Here is a 25391-nt window from a genome sequence, read left to right on the forward strand (position 1 = left end):
CAGAGTGCACACAAACAACGGATTCGAACAATGTTCGCTTCAACTTGTGGGATTGTTCAAATGGCATTGTACTGTAGGTAGATTATCCTACTTATAAATGAAACTTAGTATGTTTACGTATTTGGATGTTCAAATCAGTTTCTTTTTTCAGAATATTAAAACGATTCACCAGTCATATGATATTTGTATAAATAACAGGCGTACGGCCTCCTTTTTTGTATATAAGTATCTAATAGTAGTTTTACGTGATTATTTTTAGGGTTCCGTACCTCAAATGGAAAAAACGGAACCCTTATAGGATCACTCGTGCGTTTGTCTGTCTGTCTGTCCGTTTGTCACAGCCTATTTTCTCCAAAACTACTGGACCAATTAAGTTGAAATTTGGTATATATATGTAAGTTTGTGACCCAAAAACGGACATGTAACGTAAACAAATGAATTTTAAACATCGGGTCCACTTTTGGGGGGTAAATGAGAAAATTAAAAATTAAAGTTTTTCTAACTATATCGTGTTACATATCAAATGAAAGAGCTCATTGTAAGAATCTTAAGTATATATTTTTTTATAATTTTAGGATAAACAGTTTAGAAGTTATTCTAGAAAATAGGCAAAAAATGACCATTCCCCCCCCCCCCCTTTTTATCTCCGAAACTACTGGGTCTAAAATTTTGAAAAAAAAATACACAAAATAGTTCTTTACCTATAGATCACAGGAAAACCTATTAGAAATGTGCAGTCAAGCGTGAGTCGGACTTAATTACTTAGTTTTTGTTTCCGACCCCTAAGGGTTTTTTAAAGACGTTTCACATTTAAAAAATACATTGTTTAAATTATGTAATGTACGGAACCCTTGGAACGCGAGTCCGACTCGCACTTAGCCGGTTTTTTATAATGTTGGTATAATAGTATAAAGTAAAGGTTTATTATATTCTATGTATTTCCTGATGTTTCTTTTTAGTTGCAATGCCATAGCTTATTTTGAATACACGCCGATTTTCATTTTTTTTTTGGACATATTATGGTTTACGTATTAACCGTAATTCTCTTGAAGACGTTCACTTTTGATTTATAGCAGAAATGTTTATCTTATACGTTATACCTAATTATTAAAAGGTTACTCCGTATTCAACATTGTTTCTCTATTACCTACCTACTATACTTATTGAAACAGCCTCAACTTACTTTGATTTTTTCCACCCACACTATTCCAGTTATGTACCCTTTTATAAAATTTTGCTCCATTGACTTAAATATTCTATGTATGGATTCAATATCTTAGAAAAACTTATCGTATCTTTTACTTAATACGAATCAATGAGCTTTAGTAGGAAATCGTAGCAACAAGAAATCGGAACTGAAAATATAATATTTTATTTGCTAAGAGGCTTTACTGCCACTATTAAGTAGGTATATTTATCAATGAAAACGGTTCTCTGATCAGATTAGCTCATTCATGTGTGAAAACGTTACGTCACTCGAATATAGTATTAATCATTTGTGACCAGTTCGCTTAGATAATGCCAAATGATTTATTACACACACCTGGGCCCAGACCGGTTGTATGGAGCGGACCTTACGAGTATGCATTCGAATCTAATGCAGGTCTGGTACCTATCTATTCTCATTACTTGCGATAACGCTGGGCAGCTAAGTTCACTGAGACGCTGGCACCGTGAGGCGACGCCGGCGGCGCCTCGTCGTCTAAGAATAAAATAAGATGGATTTGATTTATGAAATACATTTATCAAATATTTAAATCACAAAATCAAAATTCTTACATACCGACCATTCTTATCGTGCGTGGTATGTCGTCAAACGTCACCATTGGCAAAATCCCACCTTCCAAAACCTACATAGGGGAAAGCCATAATAATAAAAAAGTACGTTTTTATATCTGAGTTTTTGACTGGCCCATGCTCGGTATACGATTGCAATGAACCCCAGTTCGAGGCCTATCTATTTAGGAGTGACGAAAGCGACAGTCTGCTGATTTGTTAGCCAATTCCGGTATTGTTTTACCCTTTTATTTTGTCTAATGAAAATGTTGATTGCATTCGGATTTCGTATCACAGCATAAATTACATGTCAAAGTCAGTTCTCACAGTTCCCAGTAGGTTCTTATAGGTAACAACTTTTTTTCAACACCAGTAAGCTCAACATATTGCATGCACACCTGACATACCTTACAATGCAATATTTTGAGGATAACCGAAGGTAACCGATAATATAACCGATCCATTCGACCCTCTTAGAAAATATCTACCCTATTACCTTTTCTTAATACCAAAATCACAAAATCTGACAGTTGGATTTATCCGAGTTAGAAGTTAAGCGACTCATATACACTTTAATAAAACGACTTCGTTAATTAAAGTGCATATTCAATGATATACGTACTTACTTAACATCATCGAATTTGGGAATACCTACTCTTTAGAATCGTTACAATAATTATCAGAATCGTCAGAAGAACAGTAAGGTCGTCAAAAAAAACGAATACGTAATAGGTACCTATCGAAAATATTTAATTCATTAATTTTATTATATTTTAGTATTATCCATTAATGCGAATGTGGGCTAATGGGGACCAACCTCTATCTAATGCTCCGTAAAACTCGTGCAATTAACAATATGTTCTACGATCATGTGACAAATTTGTTGGCGAAAGTTTTAATGGGAACCTTGTTCTTTGTGCAATAGAACACAGATTGTATATGTGGAGCAACAAGTTTTCATGTTCTTCTCTCACTGAGCGTAAGCGTGAGTGAGATGGAAGTGCGTGCCCGGGAGCTCGGTTATCATGTTTTTTATTTAATTTTTTTGGACGTTTCAATAAAATATAAAAACTTTTATAAAAAAAAGATAAACCGCCTTCAAAAAGGATGAAATAAAATATTATCCTTTTTAGGGTTCCGTGTTTAAGTATATGCGTTACCAACTGATATGTTTGAAGTCGGTGCCAAGCCAAATTTTGAACCAAATATTCATAGTGATTTTGGTGCAATTCGATAAGGCTGCGGCTATATAAGTATGTACGTTGGATTGCCTAACGCAGCGTACTACGTAGGTGAACAACATGCGAACGCTAAGCGGCGCGGCACGGCGCCTTAATTAATCCTTTGATACCTATAGAAGTGTCCTACGTGGGCGATCTCTTTGCGAACGCGAACGCCTTGGGCCGGCCGCACCGCGCCGCGTCGCTTCGCTTCGCGTTCACGAGTGTTCGCCTATGTAAGACGTAGCGTTACACGACGACAATAAATGAACTTTCTGTAGGTATTTAAGAACACACCTCAGAACAGAACACACGGTTGAACCTTCTTGGTGCAGTTCGTACCATGCTTGTCGGCACATTAGTGTAAATCTAATGCGTTTATTTATCGTCGTATTTTTTAAAGAGCATTTCTTACTAATTCTTGAACAGTCCATAGCACGCAAGTGTGGGATTGGGACTGAGTTATTTTCTGTAGCTTATCCAGAGGACTACATTTCAAAATATAAAAAAATTCAAGTAACCTTCATGCCAAATTTCAGCTAAAGCGGTTCAGCTGTTTAGCCATGAAAAGGTAACAAAGAGGCAGACAGAATTACTTTCACGTTTATAATATTTGTACAGTTGGTAAATTCGTAAACTTTATTAAATAATCAGATTTTTCCTCGAGTCCGTCTGGGAAATCATTTGTCATTAAATCCATTCTCCGCCCCGCCACTGTCCCAATCCCTCAAACCCCCCGATCACTCAACCTCACGGCACATCAACCCCTGATCACTGAACCCCTCGACCCTAAACCACCAACCCTTCAACCGCCATTCCCCGACCCCTAACCCCAGACCCCTTAACTCCTAACCCTAACCCCCAATACCTTAACTCCCAACCCCTCAGTCCCCGACTCATCAACTCACCTCCCCTCAACCCCCAACCTCAAACCCCCCAAATACTACTATATACTACCCGCTACCTTCACCTCTCACACCTACCCCTCACTTCTCAGTCTCTTTGGTTGTTTCAACTTGTTTCCAACACTACCCATATAACCATTCCGGTCGCAGAATCATCAAAGTAGTAACAAAATGTCAGATGTGTCGAAACGGTGTCGTAACCGTTACTACACTTTGCGACTGTGTTCAGTTTTGGTAACTTAGTGTGGTCGCCGTGTGCACACAATGTGACCAGAATTGTTTCAGTAACTAAGTGTCGTCGCCGTGTGTACACTTTTCGGTAACAAGGTGTCGACACATTGTGTACACTTTGCGTTCAGTTTGTGACCAAATCTCTACACAAGGTGTCGTAACGGTTACTGAAATGTTTCGAAACATTGTGACCGCAAATGACAATATAAAATACCTCTTGAAAACCAAGGTTTGTCAAACTGTCCATTAATAGCAGTGTTGCCAGATCGTCCCAAATAGGACGATTTTCCGTCCTTTTTAATGCCACACCGTCCTTTTGTCGTCCCTTCCGAACTACCGTCCCTTTTGGGCATCGAGCGTCCAGTATAATAGTTATTTGTTATACAAGGGTGCAAAGTTGTATTTTACCCGCGAGTGTAGAATTGAAACACGAGCAAGCGAAAGGATTCTATAGGTGAACCACGAGCGAAGCGAGTGGTTCTAAAATAGAATCCTGAGCGTAGCGAGTGTTTCAACACACGAGAAGTAAAATACATTTGCGCTCGTGTGTAACACAAAACTTTTCACCTCACTATAGCGAGGAAAGTGCAACATCCACAGGCGTTTAGATCATCTTCATCACTGGAATCACTCATTTCTTTACGATATTATAACAGAAAACTCTGGAAGTTGTGTATTTTTACGCGAGTCGGTGAGAAAAGGTTTTAAGTAAAAAAATTGTTGACAATGTTGACATTTCTGATGTATGAAATGTCAACGATGCGTTTTGAAATTGCACCGACTCAACTTGTGCGTTCAGAATTATATTTAACATCATTATAAAAAAACAAACGTTTCTTATGGAATTTTAAGGTTTATGACTTAAAATCATTAAATAAAGCTAAATTTGGTATTTTTATTAGATTCTCAAACCATTTATTTAATGATAATTAATATCGAACGAACCATTATCATGAGCGATTTACGTTTTGTTATCTGTCAAGCTACTTAAACACGCTCCATCCAAGGTCAAATTACTTTCCCCACTAGTGGATAAAACGCGTTTTTCCCCGCTTGTATTGAAGGATAAACGACAACTTTCCGAGCTAGTGAGGGGAAAAAGATTTTATGCCATGTTGTCAATGATTGACGTTATGAAGTTCGGGTCTCTACCTTCTCTTAGCGCCTATCCTTTTGAAGGTATGCTTTACAGTATGTATGCTTTACAGTATGTATGCGGTATGCTTTTTTAATAAAAAACCTGTTACGAAAAGGGGACCAACCATTGGCGCAAGTAGCGAATCGCATACAAGAACTGTCGAAATTGAATATAGAGACTACTTGCAAAAAATCAGATCCCGCCCTCAAAAACGAAATTTTACTGGAAACTGGTGAAAAAGTCTTTAAGACAGTCAGAATTAGTAAAAAATACTCGATATCTAAAAACAATAAGGACAAGTGGTTTCTAACTACTGACAAAAATTTAACAGAAATGCAATACGCTACTTGTGTAGAAGGAAAAATAAAAGTCTCCGGCGGGAAAATAAAAAACAAATATAATTTTTTTGAGTTGCCATTTAAATCATCAAACATAAACATATATGCCACAGCGCTCATTTATGAAACTGAAGAATTGAGAGAATATAATTTAGACGACATTAAATGCAAAGTTTTTGATATGGATTGCAATACCGAAATGGTATTCTTTCCAATATTATCAACGCTTCTATAAATAAACATTAATTATTAACATTCTCTAAGCATACTTTTTTAACCCTTATCTTGGCAAGGCTCAAAATATTTTAAATTTTAATATTTGTTTAGTGGTTGACCATACTAAACTATTAAAAAATAACAAGAAAAAAACCAGGGTTTCCACTTTACGAGTTTTCGCCCGGGAGGCTATTGGTCATTAAAATCGGTTCGTGTCTCGCAGTCTATATATTATATCACAACCATCCGTTTGTACTTATTTAATACTTATTTAAAACTTAAACTACTAAAACGAATTGCTGAAATCATTATACAGGATAATTAAAAATTAACGACTTAATTATATTAGGTATTCTAGTGAGATCCTCATAGATAAAGAGTACATATTTAAAAAATGCAAGAGATGTCACGGAACGCTCACTTTTTGTATGTACTTTATATGTAACAATATGTGAAAAATAAACTTTTATGCCAAAAAAACTTCTGGACACAATTCAAGAATCACCAATATAGTACCATGTTTTGTATGAAAAAAAAAAGCTTTAAATGATCTAAAATGACTTTTCACTAGACTTATATTGACCGGTATATAGACCGTGATTACCTTTTGTATTGTTTTTGAGCTCCCGATATCCCCGATATGATATAATGAGGGTAGACAGAGCGCAGTCTACACAACTTTGACACCCACCCGCTATCTTCAGTCACCCGTGAATAAGATGCATGTAACTGCGTCGAAATATCGGGAGCTCAAAAACAATACAAAAGGTAATCACGGTCTATATAGGTAGTGAAACTAGCCGTGAATCATTCAAAACTCTTATAAAAACTTTTATGACAAAAACAAAAAATCTGGACACAATTTAAGAATCACCCGATTGCGTCGAGGAATCATTTGTATTTTTGTTTGTTTTATTTCCTTCTTGCTTCTTTTCTTTGTCATTTGTATTCTGTAGCAATTGGTTAGATCTGAAAATAAAGATAACTTGCGGTCACGTTGGGCAAAAAACTATGTTTAGTTTGTTTTTCTCGGGGCAAAAGGAACAGTATTAATATGCAAAATCGTAAGGTACCAAAACAAAAAAGTCGCAAATTTTTACGCAAATAAATCGTACTTTTTTGGTCTGTCACTATTATTTCTACGCCATTATATATTATATATATATATATATTTTTGAATCGCTCATACGAAAAGTACGTAAAATCGTACTAAAATGTGAGGTTTAGCCAAAAAGTACGATTTTAGTACGGTTTTGGGCGAGGTACGTTTTAAGTACGTATGCTATTCAAAAAGTACGTAAAATCGTACTAAAAGCTCTGGCAACACTGATCTGAAAACAAATGAGTACAAGGAGCCATTTTGCAAATCCAGTAACTTTGTTACTACTTTTGACATATGTCTACACAGTGTCTACACAGAGTCTACACAGAGTCGTAACATTGCGACTACTTTGTGACTGGAATTTTTCTCAGCCTTAAACCATATTTTTACATCATAACTACCAAGTTTAGTAGTATGTAAAGCGTTTTTTTTTATTATTTAGGTATAGTATATGCATCGGAGCACTAAAATTGCATCAAATAATGTAGTTATGAACACATGCACTGAGAAGTAAATAATTTCATTTCTGGCTAAACTAAAATAATGAGGTGGCGCGTTGATAACATTACACCTAGTTAATCAAATCACTCGAGCAGTTTAATTTCCCATAGTATTTAAAGCCATAATGTAATATAAATGCAAACAATAAATACTTACGTCTTGTAAATCCTTTTTAGCGATGGCGTTTGTCACTTGTTTATTTTTATTTAAGTATATTTCCATCTGACAGTTCCCATTTGAAACGAACAAAATGAACGAATGAACGAATGATTTTGAGATAACTAGTCGCAAACTGGTAACAATGTGTGCACACGGCGACGACACTTTGTGACTGAAATGTGTCTGTGTCGAGCCTTCCCCATTTTGGTAACGACGACGTAACGGCGACCACACTGCGACCGTTTTGTGACCGGAAAAGACGGTGTCGACGCAAGATGTGTCTACACCGTGTCGTAACGGCGACCGAAAATGGTTGTTAGGGTACCTACATCCAAAATCATAATACACATACGAGGGAAGTTCCACATTTCGTCCGTGGTCTATCATCATCAGTAGCCTTACCACGAGTTTGACATTGATATATTCGCTATCGTGTGCGTAACTTACTGTTTATGCATCTCCCTCGTACTGGCATATTAGTGTACAAACTTACGAACACGCTAGCGAATATTTAGTGTCAAACTCGTGGTTAGGCTACAGTTGCACTACATCAAATTGGTGGTTTTTGGGAGGAAATGCTTGAGTTACTTTAGAAAACACCGAAATCACCATACACGTGCCTTTAAAAATTGAGGAGTTCCCTTAATTCCTCACGGATCAAAACCAAAAATATTACGAAAACACCTTGGAGGTAAATTCTTTCAAACAGAAAAAGAATTACTCAAATCGGTTAACATACATAAAAAAAATTAGCCCAAACCGAATACAGAACCTCCTCCTTCTATGAAATTGAAGTCGGTTAAAAAAGGAATCGATACGTTCCCTCAAACATGATATTGCCGATTTTTAGAAGCAACTTTCATATGTTTTAGCTTTTGTGCATAATTTGTTACAAATGTTTAGTGCATTTTTTTTTCGTGATTTATTTCTTTCGAGCGAAAGTCAAAAACTCAGGATTCTAATCGATACATCCCTCAAGAAAGGCCTCAAGATTGCAAATTAAATTTATGGCAGCCGTATTGTAATCCAAAAAAGCGCTATGTCTTTTTACACGACTGCCCAAAAAAAGGAGTGTATTGTTTTCAGGGTTCATGTTTGTATGTGAGTTTCTTTATTCCACCATAACTTCTAAGCCTTAACCGATTTAGATGTATGATATATCATTAGAATCCTTACGTCATCCCGGGTGACATAGGCTATATGACGTCATAATAAAATCAACATGGCGGACGTAAAACACAATAACGCGCGACATTTGGAAAAAAAATCTTGCAAACTTATCGAGTGGGATATCAAAATGAAGAGCTTTGAGAGACGATTAAAATTCCGCAGTCGTCTTTTTTAATTTTTTAATTATTCAAAACTCCTTTTTCTGAACCTACTGCACTTTAATGAGAATATATCTATCATACTAGCGAAGCGAGGTTTGCAGAGAATAAAGTACCTAACATTGAAAATCTGTCGTTTTCAAGCAAACTTGTCGTTACAAATAATACTAGGTAGAATCAGACACTTCATTTCATTTATTTAATATGTAATATTAGCACTAACAGATAAACCTTATATGCTAAATATTCAGATTACATTTATGACTTTGCGGAAATCCATAATAATAATAAAAACTGTCGCTAAAAAGGTAGTAGGTAATTTAAAAAATCGGCCTACTCTTGACAATTAATTATATCACGGATTAGGATATACGTCATTGTCAATATTGACAGTGATAGAGCTTTTTTAGATTTGATATTTTTGACATGGGCAGCGTAGAGTGACTTCAGTAGGCCGAGCACATGATTGGCGCGACAGTATCTCGCCGCGAGATAGACTACCCGTCTTTTACTAACTGTATGAATTAAAGGGGGACGGGTAGTCTATGTCGCGGCGATATACTCTCGCGCCAATCATGTGCTAGCCCGGCAGATGCGTTATCATAACGTAGGTATCGGGTATTTTACTATAAATAAGGACACATAATTGTGACGTTTTCAACCAAAAGGTACCACATTGTCGCTTGTCGATAAGATTGATTTCAAATTGAAGCTTTATGGAAATAGCGCTTTATTGACAACCGACAAAAAAATACCCTTTTGGTTGGGAATGTCACAATTTATTACATAATGTGATAATAGTCTCGGTGGCTTTCGCTTTCACCAATATCAATATATCACACCAATGTGTGAGAGGGACGCCCCATGATTGATATTATCTTTAGCGTTCCGTACCTCAAAAGGAAAAAAACGAAATCCTTATAGGATTACTCGTGCGTCTATCTGTCCGTCTGTCACAGCCTATTTTCTCCGAAACTGCTGGACCGATTAAGTTGATATTTGGTACACATATGTAAGTCTGTGACCCAAAGACAGACGTGTAACGTAAACAAATTAATTTTAAATATGGGGGCCAGTTTTAAGGGGGTAAATGAGGAAATTAAAAAATATAGTTTTTCAAATTATATCGTGTTACATATCAAATTTTTCATTTCTGTGTGCTCTTTCATTATGAGAATTTTAAATATTTTTTTTATAATTTTATGATAAACAGTTTAGAGTTAAGGCAGTTAAGTTATTCAAGAAAATAGGCAAAAAATTACCATTCCCCGAAACTACTGGGTCTAAAATTTTGAAAAAAATACACAAAATAGTTCTTTACCTGTAGATGACAGGAAAAACGTATTAGAAATATGCAGTCAAACGTGAGTCGGACTTAATTGCTTAGTTTTTGATCCGACCCATAAGGGTTTTTTAAAGACATTTCACTCACGTTTCTCATAAAAAAAATACATTATTTAAAATTGTGTAATGTACGGAATCCTTAGAACGCGAGTCAGCCTCGCACTTAACCGGTTTTTTAAATCTAAATATGCTTACAACCACTTTGGCGTTTTGTTTTTCGTAGTTCTCCAAGGGAATGAATGTTCATGTTTATATTTATCATTCCTCATATCGATTAAAATCCGAGTAGTAATTTGATGTATAAGTAGTTAAGGTTTTAAAATTTAGAGAAAACAGCGAATAAGAATTCTAACATCATTTAATTAGTCGCGCTCAAGAAACCCTCATAATTTATTCCACATATTGAATAACTTTTTCACTGTTACGAACCAAATAAAATTTTAATGCAACATAGTACTTAACATAGCATTTTAATGTTAATACGTCCAGATTCTTAAGGATTTAGTAAGATAAGTTTCCATTTTTGGTTAATTATACAAGTAAATATAGATGCCAAAGAATCTTTTAAAAGCACTTGATTAAATATTACGACAAAAATCCATACTATCCATACTAATATTATAAATGCGAAAGTGTGTCTGTCTGTCTGTTATCTCTTCACGCTTAAACCGCTGAACCGATTTAGTTGAATTTGGTATAGAGATAGTTTGAGTCCCGGGGAAGGACATAGAGGGTAGTTTATATCCCAGAAGTCATGGGGAATCAATAAAAAGCAGATTGGATAAAAATAAGCTACCCAAATTACTAACTCCACGCAGACAAAGTCGCGGGCGAAAGCTAGTATTTCCATGAAGCTACGTGATGTTTAAAAGCAGCGGAATATAGCACAATTATACTAAATAAATTAGATAGCTCATATTTAATTATACGATACGAACGGGTCTAGTCTACCGCGATTTAAATTCATTGTTTTTATTGTCTTTCCGTGATCACAGCTGGTGCAACTCAGCTGAAACGTCGGAATTTAAGGTAAAAACAATGGAATTAAACTGCGGTATAGAACCGTTCGTATAGTTAAATATGTGTTCAAAACGCGAGAGTTTAAAGTCTTAAATCATACAGCTGCAGAATATAACTGTTCCTATTTAAGTGTTAACCACATCATTGATCATTGCCAAGGTCAGAAGGCGGCATTGACCCATTTTGGCAACATGTTGTTTTTAATGCAGTAAACACGTGTGTAATAAACACGCGCGGTGTGTTGTGATCTGCGGTTGGAGTTCATTTACATACATACACACAGTGGAACCCCGATAACACAAATCTCAACGGAAATGCTGAAAACTTAGTGATAACGAGTTTTTGTCTTATAGAGGGTATCGACTTAGGGTTCTCATAATTCTTTGTACGTTTTAAAGAGGTAAAATGCTTGGAAATTCGTATTATTGTATATTGTTAGAGGCAATTATACAACCGCATTAAATAAGAAAAATAATTTTTCAGTCATTTTACCTACACCGTGTCCAATAAGTCCGAATACAGTACATACATTGTATAAAATAAATGTACGAATAGTTACTACAATTAAAATTATATTTTATTAATGGCACACTTACTAGTATAATATAAGTGTAGTTTCCGCAAAGTGCTTTGGTGTAAACTTGTTTTTTACAAATTATTCAACAATTAATTTCCGTGATATGAAAACAATATATTATTTTTTTATTTAATTAAAATAAGTTTTTTTTTACGAATAGAACGAAAACGATATTCGAAACGTCCCAAAAAGTCAATTTAGGTCAGAATCAGTAAGTAATTCGGAGTAAGATACAGATATACAAATCCGGACAAGTGCGAGTCGGACTCGCGTTCCAAGGGTTCTGTACATTACACAATTTAAACAATGTATTTTTATGTGAAATGTAAGTTAAATGTCTTTAAAAAACCCGTAGGGGTCGGATCAAAAACTAAGTAATTAAATCCGACTCACGCTTGACTACACATTTCTAATAGGTTTTCCTGTGATCTATAGGCAAAGATCTATTTTGTGTATTTTTTTCAAAATTTTTGACCACAGTTTCGGAGATGAAGGGAAGGGGGATGGTCATTTTCTGTATATTTTCTTGAATAACTTCTAAACTGTTTATCATAAAATTATAAAAAAATATATATTTGAGTTCTCACAATGAGGTCCTCCATTTGATAAGTAACACGATATAGTTTGAAAAACTTTATTTTTTAATTTTCTCATTTACCCCCAAAAGTGGTCCCCATGTTTAAATTTTATTTGTTTACGTTACATGTCCATCTTTGGGTCACAAACTTACATATGTATACCAAGTTTCAACTTAAATAGTCCAGTAGTTTCGGAGAAAATAGGCTGTGACGGACGGACAGACAGACAGACGCACGTGTGATCCTATAAGGGTTCCGTTTTTTCCTTTTGAGGTACGGAACCCTAAAAAAGTTTCGAAGTTTTTTTTTGTACAAAAATCTACTATATACTATACACGCGTGACGGGGCGATTAAGCGCGCACGCCGGAGAAAACTCTCAGCCTTGTGCTAATTTTGCATATTATTATTATTTATAGTGGTCGTTATCCGCGGTGACCATGCCACTGAAATAGACTCGTAAATTTATGCTCAGTTTTCTTATCCACAAAATTTAGAAGCAAGTAACAATTAATTCAATACCAACTTGAAATTTAGTTTGACTTTAAGGCAAACAAAATTCCAAATATTTAAAAGATTTTTTAATTATCCACAATTTAGGACTCCGTACGCTAAAGATGACAATCACAATTCTTAACTAAGATTACTTATCGCACTTAAACTATCGTGAGACATATTTCAAAATATTTATCAGTACGGTTTTTACTCACTATTATTACATGTCGCCAAAAAGCGACTAAAAATAATAGTGAGTAAAAACCGTACTGATAAATATTTTGAAGATTACTTATGTTCTACAAAAAGTAGTAAAAGTAAATAAACTAAAATAATAAAAACCTCAAACGAATAACTGATGTTTAATATGCTGCAGTCACGAGGGGATACTTAAATTGGAGTTCAATATAAATGGCAAATAAATAATGTAGCCAAATATGACAGATTTTGTTAGTATTTGACAAAGGTATAACCTAACATTTTTACAAAAGTTGATTATACTGAAATATTAATAACTTTACATATATTTACATTTTAATTTAACTAGAAACCGTTTGTAGCCTAGCCTGTGCGTGGCTTCACGCATTGCCTTCCCCTCGCTAGCCACACTTTTAGATAACGATTCTTTAAGACGCGCGGTTGATGCCTTGCGTTTAGGGTGTAAGGTGCGCGAAGCACATCCTTGCATTTGTGGTGTCATGGTTGAAGAAGACGGTCATCATGGTTACATGAAGTGCAAGGGCCATTTTTCCAAGCATCATGCCATCAATGATGTCATCCGCAGGGCTTTGGTGCTCAGCCAATGTTCCTTGCGTTTTGGAGCCCCAGGGTTGTGCCGCACGGATGGCACGAGGCCTGATGGTCTGACATTCGTTCCATGGCAGAAGGGACGATGCCTCTTGTGGGATGCAACATGCGTGAGTACATTTGCGCCGTCCCACTTGAGTCTCACTGTCAGTGTCAGGTCTGCTGGGACAGCCGCGGAGTATGCCGCCAAAATGAAGCATGCCAAGTACTCTGCCCTGGAACCAATGTACGACTTTGTGCCAGTTGCAATCGAGACTGCGGGACCACGGGCTGTGGAGGCCAGGGACTTTGTGAGGGATTTGGGTCGGCTGCTAACGGACAGGGGGTGCGACCCTCGGTCCGGACCGTACCTGGTCCAACGGATCTCGTTGGCCATTCAGCGCGGTAACGCTGCCAGCGTAATGGGGACATTTGAGCCAGGTACGAAGTACGATTCGTGACGGTTATTTTATTTAACTAAGATTATTATTTAAAAAATGACGAGGCTTGTTGCAGATATCACCATTGGTATTTTTGGGACAAAGCATGTTGCTGATTTGCATTTGTAGCCATTGCGAATTTCTTACATATAACTAGATTATTTATTAAGATTTTGTGTATGTTGATATAAGATATACCTAATTCGATTATTGTCTACTACAAATTAATATATAAATAAAAAAAATTAAGAAACTAAGGACCATTAAGGCATGGAACGTCACAAATTGATTTTAGTATTGCGTACAAAACAGGATCCTAATAATGTATTCATAAAGATGGATCGTTTAAGCTCAGGTTTGCTCACTGGCTTTCCGTTAAACCGTGAACTATATACTATCTGACTACGGAGCCCCTGTGTTCGCTAACCATTAAGTCGTTGAATATTAATGAGTAAGACCTTAGTATTTATAGTCTTGTCACTTAGTTGAGTGTTCCACAGCTGGGATAAGACAAGCGGGTGCACCAACGAAGGATAGTAGTGCGACTTTGAACTTCGGATAGTTCGGATTTGAAACGTGCGATGAACGATTATGCGACAGATTGTTATGCGACAGAACGGTTGCTCGACAGAATGGTTTTGCGATAAAATTTTGTTCGAAAGATCACATAAACGATATGATGACTATTATGATGCAGGCAACGTAGCGGCAGTCTCTATAAGAATTAAAAAATCTATAATATCAGCAAAAACAAAATGTAAAAGTAATTGCTTGTATAAACTATTGCCATTAAAACCAATTATTGCCACAACGTGCATGTAAATCTTTATTTGCTTGCACTTTATTAGTTCCTTTTATTGAAATTAATATAATATATGTATTATAAAATATTCTTAAGTTCACCGCTTAGTAGCGTAAGTACAAAGTGATCTCACTGTGTTTATGTATTTCGGTGAATAACTTAGTATGCACAACTACTCAATTAAAGTGTCCTGTTCAATAAAATCATACTGATTCTCATTTGGTTTTACGAAATTGAGGAAAATAAGAGATGCAACTTTGAATGTTTTGCTTTTAAGAAGAAAGTGGAGGACCTATGCGAAATCGCCTTTTCATACAAACGTAGTCCTCATTTTACCCTCTGAATATTAACATTATTGAAAATATTTTAACACAATTTATTGTTCATTAACCACAGCTATGCCCCTACGTTTCATTATTATTATAAGTTAAGAGCATTTAAAAATATATATGAAAACTGTTATCGCTCCTAATTTTTACAATAAGTAATCCAAAACGTAGGGGCATAGCTATGGTTAATATACTAACATCAAATGATGTAAAATATTGACATAGAAAAGACTATTGGTCAGAAAGTCAAAAGACATTAGCGAAGCGACAATCAAAATCGAGATAAATTTGCGTTATCTGATGAGGTTATCTGAGCTTTATCTGTCCCATATAAAAAAATTGTACAAAATTTTAATTCAATGCCACACACAAAAATAAATATTATTGTTGTTTTTTTTAATAAGCGTTTAATAATCACATTTTTTAAGTAACTTCTTACAAATTTTTGATTAGGTTTTGTCGAGTTGCCACCACACAAATTGGATTCGGCATTGGATTTCGCCTTAACACGAATGTAAATAGGAATCTATTTGATTGAGAATTTATGTCGATGCAGCACTCGCTGGAGAAGTGTATCGTCTCTTTATTTGAGAAAGGAAATAAGCAGATTTCCTCCCTGTTTTGATTTAAGATTGTTTTTTTTTATTGGTTTTATGTAAATCACCAAGACGATTAGAGGTTATCTTATGTAAAATGATAAATTTGGAATTAGAATATTGGTAGGTATTACGCAAGAAAACGGTAAACGAACATTAGTATGGCTTTTATTCTTACGTGCTGGGGTTTTTTCGTTAATAGTTCCTAATCAAGCTTAGCGTTTACTAAATTCCAATCAATGCTGATTTAATAAAATAACTTGAAAACATAGGCTCTCATAGTCTTGAGAAACTGACGCATAGGGTAGGTAAAGGGGTCTTTTTCACGCATTTACCTTTCAATCCCCTCTAGCAGCACATTATAACATTAAATAGGTTGAAAATATCTAGTCTTGCTCTTGCGAACTCATGAAACGTAGTATCTATACTATAATATTATAAATGCGAAAGTGTCTGTCTGTTACCTCTTCACGCTTAAACCGCTGAACCGATTTAGTTGAAATTTCGTATAGAGATAGTTTGAGTCCCGGGTAAGGATATAGGGTAGTTTTTATTCCAGAAATTATCCTTTAAGGGGTGAAAAAGGGGGGTGGAAATTTGTATGGGAAATCGATAAAAAGCAGATTAGATAAAAAATAAGCTACCCAAATTACTAACTCCACGCAGACGAAGTCGCAGGCAAAGCTAGTAGAAAATAGAAAGATCTTTTTATAACCTACTATTGTCTCGAATCCCTTCAAAATAGGTATTTTAGCATTAAATAATATATCGGCTCCTTTATTCATTATGGAGGCATTAGTATAAGATTACGCCGTAAAAGTCAGAGATCACGGTATTATCAGACAAAAACTGTTACGCGCGTCATGTGGATATAGAAGTCTAAGGTGAAACACAATGGTGAGGTCAGCGGTATAACTGTATCAAGTTTCCCACAACGTTATATTAGTAAGTAAGTCGTTTATTGCAAACCATGGTACAATACAATAGATGTTACAATTAAAAAAGATCACATGGCACCCTGGTAGGGTATGACAATTATCCTTAAAACTACATTAACTAAATACTAAATAAATTAAATTAAACGTAAGGATGAACTATGTAATCGTTAGATTTACAAATTTAATAAACGGCAATAATTTTTGAATCTTCTTCTTCCTCGCCTCCCTTCATTTTAGGCTCTCCTCGTCTTTAGGCGCCAGGATCGCCTATCTTGGGTTGTCTATGTGTTCAGATGAGCCCTTTCCAGGTCTTTGGATACGGTCGTCCAGCATGCAGCATGGGTGCCCTCTGCCTTCTCTCTTTTCCGGTATAACTAAAGCCTTTTTAACTGAGTACTCTTCGTCCCTTCTCATCACGTGTCCGAACCACCATTTAATTTTGATAGAGTGAAATGCTTGGAACACAATTTTTGACTTCGTAGCTTTGTTTGGACTAGATAGGAGGTGAACATATCAAAAGTCCCCGGTCGTAACCTTTATGCTGGGGGTGGGGGAGAGGGGGGTTTAAAGGTTCAATTATTCGGTTTTTCGATTATATCTCGGAAACTATTCGTCAGAGCGACTTGGCCACATACCTACAAAATGAAAAGAGATTTAATTTGTTACAAGTTTTGTTTTGTTACATCACTCCGACTACAGCTGTTTTGCTGGATTTGTAACCACTAAATAATTAAATACCACATTGTCTGAAACTCCGACTTCTCAACCTTCAAGAAGGTTTCGCATAATGCACTGTGTTTTTACTTTTATCTATTATCCTGGCTAACGTGCATCAATACTTATACATTTTGACAAAAGTATGTATACACAATTACACAGTGACTGTCATTTTTAACCGACTTCAAGATAGCAAAGGAGGAGGTTCTCAATTCGGTTGTATGTTTTTTTTTGTTTTTGTTTTTTTTTATGTTTGTTACTCCATAACTCCGTCATTTCTGGACCGATTTTGATTGGTCCCGTTTTTGTCAAAAAGCAGTTCTGATGATGGGATCCATGAGGAATCGAGGGACCTCCTCAAATGTTAAAGGCATACATATAGTGATTTTAGTATTTTCATCAACAAATCAAGCACTTACATTAAAAAAAGTGACATTTGATGAAGTGGAACTGCTGATGATGATCAGAACGGAACGCTTTAATGACGCATAGCTCACGTTTGGCGATTTGTCCTCTTCGTTATGTTTGTTAAGCAAGTTAGGTTTTCAAGAAACATTTTTGTCAAGTTCGAGTTCTTATGATGGGATCCATGAGGAATCGAGGGAACTCCTCAAATGTGAAAGGCATACATATAGTGATTTTTGTATTTTTATCAAAAAATCCAGCATTTACATTTAAAAAAGTGACATTTGATGAAGTGGAACTGCTGATGATGATCAGATTGTACTTTTCAATGACACAAAGTTCACGTTTGGCGATTTGTTCTCTTCCTTATGGACCCAGACCCAAACTTGGACCCGGACTCGGACCCGGACCCGGGTCTGGACATGGACCCCAACTCGGACCCGGACCCGGACCGAACTCTGACCCAAACTTGGACCCGGACAGCCGGACACGGACCCGGACTCGGATCCGGACCCAGACCCGGACCCGGAAATGCTACTAGAAAAGTGGGTTAGGTGGGTGGGTGGCTTTTGAACTGCGATTCTCACAGAACAGAACTGCTATCAGAAAAGTAGGTTAGGTTAGGTTAGAGCTGTGACCCTTACAGAAACGAAACGCTATCAGAAAAGTAGAGGTTAGGTTAGGTTAGAACTGCGAACCTTACAAAAACGAAATGCTACTAGAAAAGTGGGTCGTTTTACCTCCTTTTCTACATAATTAGGCAAAAGATGCTGTCTTTTTCATTTCATTGTCTGAAATCTAAGAGTGCACCATCAACAATAAGTGAACTTTCAGCGGCATCCCCCATTGAAGTCGGTTTTTTTTCTTAAAAATTATATATGTTTGCTGTCGCTGTCGCGGTCACCTTGTCGCAATGCACTCATTGATAGTTTATTGTCAATAAATATTGACGAGTTTTCTTGCAATTTCCATTTCCACTATTGTTACCCGCCGCCGCATAGAATCAATTCTTAAGAGCTGTCTGTCATATCAATGCACTTTGTAGCAGACATTAACGTTTTTGACACAATGTATTGTAATATTTGTAATGGTAGCTGACTTTTATTTGGCAGCAAATTACAAATTACAGTACACACCTACATTCATTTTTATATTAGTTATGGTTACATTGATGTTTTTTAAAACAATATTTTGTTATTAAGACTTCTATTCGTTATAGAACAAGAGTCTCGAATGTCAAGTATTTTTGACTCCAGTTATTAGGGGTTAACTTCACTTCAATACAGTTGATATAATGATAACGACTGAACATCCTGTCAGTAAGTATCTTCAGCTATGACAAGTGAAAACTGTTTAGAATCCGTCTAAGCTATCATTGCACCGATTTGAATAAAACAAACTGAGTGAGTGTCAATATATTTTCATAGAAATAAACGACATATTTTCATAGAAATTTCATTATTTGACATTAATGATGCCAGTGCCACACTTTGTCATTGCAAATGCCATGCAATGCAGCGTTATCTTAGTGCGACTCTATATTCTCATTAGTACCTATATTGTCTTTTTTATTTTTAGGTGTGCGAATCCCCTGTCAAAAAATAATTCGGCTCAAGACCGAAACTTCATCTTGACTCAAGAGGCAGCTTTATCGATTTGGGCTTATGGATTACTGTATTGTAGGTATTTTTGTAATTCGTTTATTAGCTTTAGCTTCGGTCTTTTCTTATAAAATAATTTTGGTAAGGTCAATGCGGGGTCTACCAGGCAAGTCCGTCTACTCACTATAACTTTTATATTACGTACGCTTGCAGAGATATCTGACGGGATCGTAGGTAATTACCTACACTTATCACAAATACAGCGTAACTGTCATGAAGGTTTGAAAAAAAAAACGATTAATAAATACATCACATTCTTACATTTTAAATCAGCCTGTTTTCGATAAATACGTATTTATTATGAAAAAAAAGAATAAAGCCCAAGGAAACAAGAATACCTACGTACTTTTATTCGTATGTACTTTTTTCTGTACTGTTGTGTTTAGGTATATTTTTGTTCAATAATATTATAAATGCGAAAGTTTGTCTGGCCGTTTGTCTGTCTGTCTGTCTGTCTGTGTGTTACCTCTTCACGCTTAAACCGCTGAACCGATTTCGTTGAAATTTGGCATAGAGATAGTTCTGGTCCCGGAGAAGGACATAGGATATTTTTTATCCCGAAAATCATCCCTTAAGAGGGTCAAAAGCGGGGTGGAATTTAGATAATTATTGAAATGATTGCCATTAGACTTTATCAAGGCGCTATTCTTACTCTAGCTGCGGTTACTAAGTCCACGCAGACGAAGTTGCGGGCAAAAGCTAGTTAAAAATAATTGGCTTACCTAATCGTATGCTGCATTATCAATCATTAACATTTGTAAATATTAACATACATAATAACTATATACATTTGGTCCCTCAGTCAAGGAATTTGAATTTAGTATCATTTCGTACCCTGTCGCAGTGACAATGAATATGAAAGTTGCTAAGGGGCTTCATACTATATGTGATGTTATTGTGATATATATGTCACTGTGACAAGGTACTAAATGGTACTGAAATTAAATTTCTTGACCGTACATTTGCGCTAGTATGAGTTAAATTTATTTAAATTTAATTGTCATCCCTACCTTACCTTTACGCCGGACTTATTCTATTATATAACTATAACTACGCTGACCAAGTTAAATAAATTCCACCTAATTCCTTTCATTGAATTATTGGCGAATTTTACTTCCTAAATAGTTACTGACTTCTAAACTAAATGTTTCTGATGATATTTTCTAATGTAATTTCTCGATGTAAAAAGGGGTTCGCCTCGGGCTTACCAAAGTGAGGGTCGGTTTAAGGGTGCCCATCGCATTTTTCATGTAAGTATCTTGCCTTAGGCGTTTCTTATCCAGGAGGCCAATTTAAACTTACCTATACATTTCGATATTTAAATGATTTCGTTTTGTTTTCATTCGCTTGTCGTGCGTTGTGCGTCTCGGTCGAGCCAAATACATACACGGATAAGTACGAGCAAAATGCGTGCCCGAATGATAACTAAATGAAATCATTTAGATATCATTTTGATGTCAAATGCACGTTCGTATTGGCCTCGTACCTACTTCGAAAACGCACGCAGAACCTACTCAATGCAAGGTACATTTGGCATGAAACGAAAATTAAAAACAATTCGGAAAGCGTACTAATATTCATGGGCCTCATAAGAAGGCTCAAGGTCACGCAAAGGGCAATGGAGAGAGCTATGCTCGGGGTTTCTCTGCGTGATAGAGTCAGAAATGATGATATCCGCAGTAGAACTAGGGTCACCGACATAGCTCGCAGAATTGCAAACCTTAAGTGGCAGTGGGCGGGGCACATTGCTCGCAGAACTGATGGCCGGTGGGGCCGGAAGGTTCTGGAGTGGCGTCCGCGTACCGGAAGACGAACTGCCGGTAGGCCTCCAACGAGATGGAGCGACGACCTGGTGAAGGTCGCGGGAATTCGGTGGTTGCGAGCGGCACACGATCGGTCGGAGTGGCGAGCCTTGGGGGAGGCCTATGTCCAGCAGTGGACGTCTATCGGCTGACATGATGATGATGATGATGATAATTCATGCGATTCTATACATCTCGTTACGTACCTGATTCACGTATTTAAAATTAATATTGCATTTGTACAAAATCGAGGTAAATGCAACACACTTTTATATGTTTTTCTAATGCGTTCTTCTAAGTTTCAACCCTTACCTTACGTCTTATACGTTAAACATTAGATTTAGTTAGACATTCTAATAGAATTTTAAATATGCATGCTCGTTAAATTTAGCCACCAATTTACTTTCAACAGATACACGAATATGGTATAAAGCAATTTGGTTGTTACATAAGTTTGGAATACCTATACGTACCAGATACGTATTCCTTGAGCAAGGCATTCATCACGACAACAGCAAACTAATTAAAGGGTGGGGGGTTTAGAAACCAACTTTTATAACTATTGTATGTGTCCCTGTTACTCGAAATAAATGAATTTTAATTTAATTTATAACTAAATAAAGTATTCTCAGTCTGTTGTACCACTTGTAACATTTACAATTAATAAGCAGCGGTAAGAAGAAGTTTCCCGTTTTTAACTAGTTAGTGATATTTTACGTCATGCTCTCTGGCAACCCGACATTGCGTATTGGCATTTTTTTTTGCATGAGGTGAGTGAGGTTTTATGTAGTACACAATTTGTACTTACTTGAAAAAAAAATGTACCTCTTGTTTGGGAGTACCTACAAGCCAAATGATGTTGGGGTTGCTGAAGAGCATCTCTCTAGCAAGTAGCAACCCCTACTGAATTCCAACACAGGTTCTTTTCAGCAAACGAGAGGCTGGAATTTGTACTTGTAATTTTTTTCTCAAATTAATAAATTTAGTTTAGTTTCATTTAATACAATCTGTTAGTTGCCAAGAAACTTAAAATTGGGCCAACTCTTTATACTGATTTAAATTGGTTGTGTCGTGGTACTAAAGTACGAAATAATTACTACATTTATATAGAAAGAATGCTCGTAAAAGGTAAATCGTGATATCATGATTTCGCAAAAAATACCTAAATGGGAGCCAGAGGTCATTATAGCTAATCTTTTGACGAGGAGATTTAATTTGCAGGTTTTATTTGATTAATCACAATGAAATGAAACAAATGAAAAAATAAATACCAATTGTTCCTCATATAATAAAAAAAAATTATATCACATTTACAACCGAATATCTATCGCCAATTTATTTTGTTACCTTTAAATGTGATTTAATATGTGTTCAAAACGCGAAAGTTTTAAATGTAATAAAAAAATGCCAAAACGTAATGTGTGGTTGCCATTGCCAGAGATTATGACGTGATATTTACATACTCATAGGCCTAGGATTCAAACTGGAACATTATTTTTTCAGCATTATAGGCATGCTTTATTAATGTGCTATAGACAACATTTTACATTACTTTAGATCAGTTTTAGTCTAAATTTTAAATAACATTGTTGCTGCAGTATTTTATGTGTAAACCGAATCCTAATGCAGTGCATGCAGTAAAGGGTTAAGTAGGTAAGTGTAGGTTTAAGATAAAGTTAAGTTACATATCAACCGCTAACACAAACGCAAAGGAGCCTCGTCTGCCAACAAACCACTGTGTGGTTTGGCAGAAGAAAATATGTATTTAATTGTAAATCTTACTTACAATTAAATACATATTTTCTTCTGCCAAACCACACAGTGGTTTGTTGGCAGACGAGGCTCCTTTGCGTTTGAATAAACGTTTATTTAATTTAATATATTTTTTTTAATGTGAATAAATTATTATTGATATATGTGTATATACGTAAACATGTTTGAACTATTGAATAGTTTTGCTATCATCAATCATCAAATAATGCACGCTAATACCTTGTAAATTTAGTAAATTCCTACGTTTAGTAAATTGTAGTCATTAATTTACAATTTACTAAACGTAGGTATATTTTGCGACTTCTAATGAATTACTGGTTTGCAGACGAAACAACGTTAAACATTTAGGTATCTATTTATTTGTGATTTTTTATTCAAATTATCAGTATCTTAACTTCTAACTTATCAATACATGACATAAAAGCGAAATCGCGGCTTTAAACGGAATCTGCTGAGATTCTACGCTCGTCACATATGAATTCCCCTTTTGCCTATTATGCATAACAAGCAGTGTCGCAAGCAGTCGCTTCCAGCACACGGCAATCTCACAGACGTACGTTCGTCCTACATTCACCCCCCTTCTTCGATCAACTGTCTCGACTTGACGACCATTACCTAACCGGCCGCTCTACAAACTCCTCGCTATAACAACAAACCTATCAATCGCCGAAATGACACACAGCTCTTAATACCTGAATACTAAGGTCAAACATCCCATGAAAGTAAATTTTGAAATGGTAATATTAAACTTGCCTTGTCAATCTGTTTACACACGCTTGACGATCGTCATTTAATTAATTCAATACTCGAATGCACGCGGTCATATATAGAAGTTTTGTTTTAAAACGTTTATTTTTATCGCGCGTGTAATTTGTGCAACTGCCAGCATTCATAAAATAGTCTGTGTTGTATTTAACGTAACATTACCCGTTCTGTTTTTGAAGTTGCTGGTGTAATGTGAAACGAGTTGCCAAAATACTGGCATGATAGAAAGTGAAACTTATGAAGTGAAATGAATGTGAATATGTGAATGGAAAATGCTGGCTGGTGAGGAGACCAGCATCGACATAGTGCAGCGATGGTTGATGCGACGGAGCAGCGGCGATGACACGGACACAGGTGCTTTATTTTTACTATATTTTATTAATTTATTTTTATTTGTACAGTGTGTATAAATTGAGACAAAAAAATACGAAAAAACAAAAAAAAGGCCTTTTAATTTAAAAAATGTATAATTTAACTTTTGGAGTCTAGACAGTCTTCTGCAGCAATTTAGAAAGTTTTATGGTAGGCACCTATAAGAACTTCTTATTTCTTGTATTTCAATGATAGGTTGCAAAACAGCTAATGAGCGGATATGAAATGTAATAGGAACTTCAGACTTTACACTAGGAAGACTAGCGTTAGCTTAGCTTTACATTTGCTGGTAACTGGTAACTCACTATAGGTAGGTACTTTTCTCGAAGAGTTCTCGTTAAAAGTAAAGTAACTAAACTTAAATAGGAATTTATGATTTCTAAATTCAATTTCACTTAATTTTTCAGTCAAACTTTAAAAAAGTTACTTTTCCATCTTTATTAAGCTGCTAAAAATTAATCATTCAATACTGAAAGCCAGGCGATCGCTTCTGGCGGCGTCATTCACACAACTTCCCCAACTAACTTTCATTCCGGGAATTTCGTGTAATGTATTCAAATATTGTTTTTTCTTTCGTAACAAATTTCGGTACCTATTGTTTGGGAACCTGTTTTACAACGTTTAAAAGAATTTAAAACATCTTGCCTGATTAAATAAACATTATAGCGTTTGCCCGGGTACCAAAACTGTTTTCGGGTGGAAAATGTAAATTTATCAGTTTTCTTTTAAGGATGATTTTTGAGTTGATAATGTATTTTATGTCAATCTATGTTATGAGCGGCAACGGCATTAAAAAAAAGTCATATGTCAGTCTCTTGGTGGTAGACATCGTTACTTCACAAAATCAAAAAAGCTTATTATCGTAATGTCACGTGCTGTCATTAAAATATGTCGAATTCAGCATCTGAGTGCGCAAAACAAATCTGTGGCCCTAGTGAATAAGGGTACAAGGATTGGGCAGCGCAGCTGAAAAGGGTGTAAGTTCCACGTAACACTTCATATTTCATATTTATTTATTGCAACCATGGTATTATAGGTATTACAAAGTCTGGGTAGTTCCACATGGACCCCGTGCGCAA

General features: G+C 35.9%; 1 protein-coding gene across 3 annotated transcripts in view; it reads left to right on the plus strand.

Annotated features, from left to right (window-relative positions):
- Nucleotides 1-25391, plus strand: part of LOC134749208 (high affinity cAMP-specific and IBMX-insensitive 3',5'-cyclic phosphodiesterase 8) — a 159477-nt gene that overhangs the window by 33652 nt on the left and 100434 nt on the right. The window contains exon 1 of one of the 3 annotated variants that reach the window (XM_063684082.1): nt 23536-24294. The exons of the other annotated variants lie outside the window; for them this stretch is intronic. Coding sequence (XP_063540152.1) covers nt 24213-24294 — 82 coding nt within the window. The 5' untranslated portion in view covers nt 23536-24212. Of the gene's footprint in view, nt 1-23535; nt 24295-25391 lie in introns of those variants that run through there. 3 annotated transcript variants of the gene reach the window in all.

Source organism: Cydia strobilella, chromosome 18 (genome assembly GCF_947568885.1).
Source record: "Cydia strobilella chromosome 18, ilCydStro3.1, whole genome shotgun sequence".
Taxonomy (NCBI): domain Eukaryota; kingdom Metazoa; phylum Arthropoda; class Insecta; order Lepidoptera; family Tortricidae; genus Cydia; species Cydia strobilella.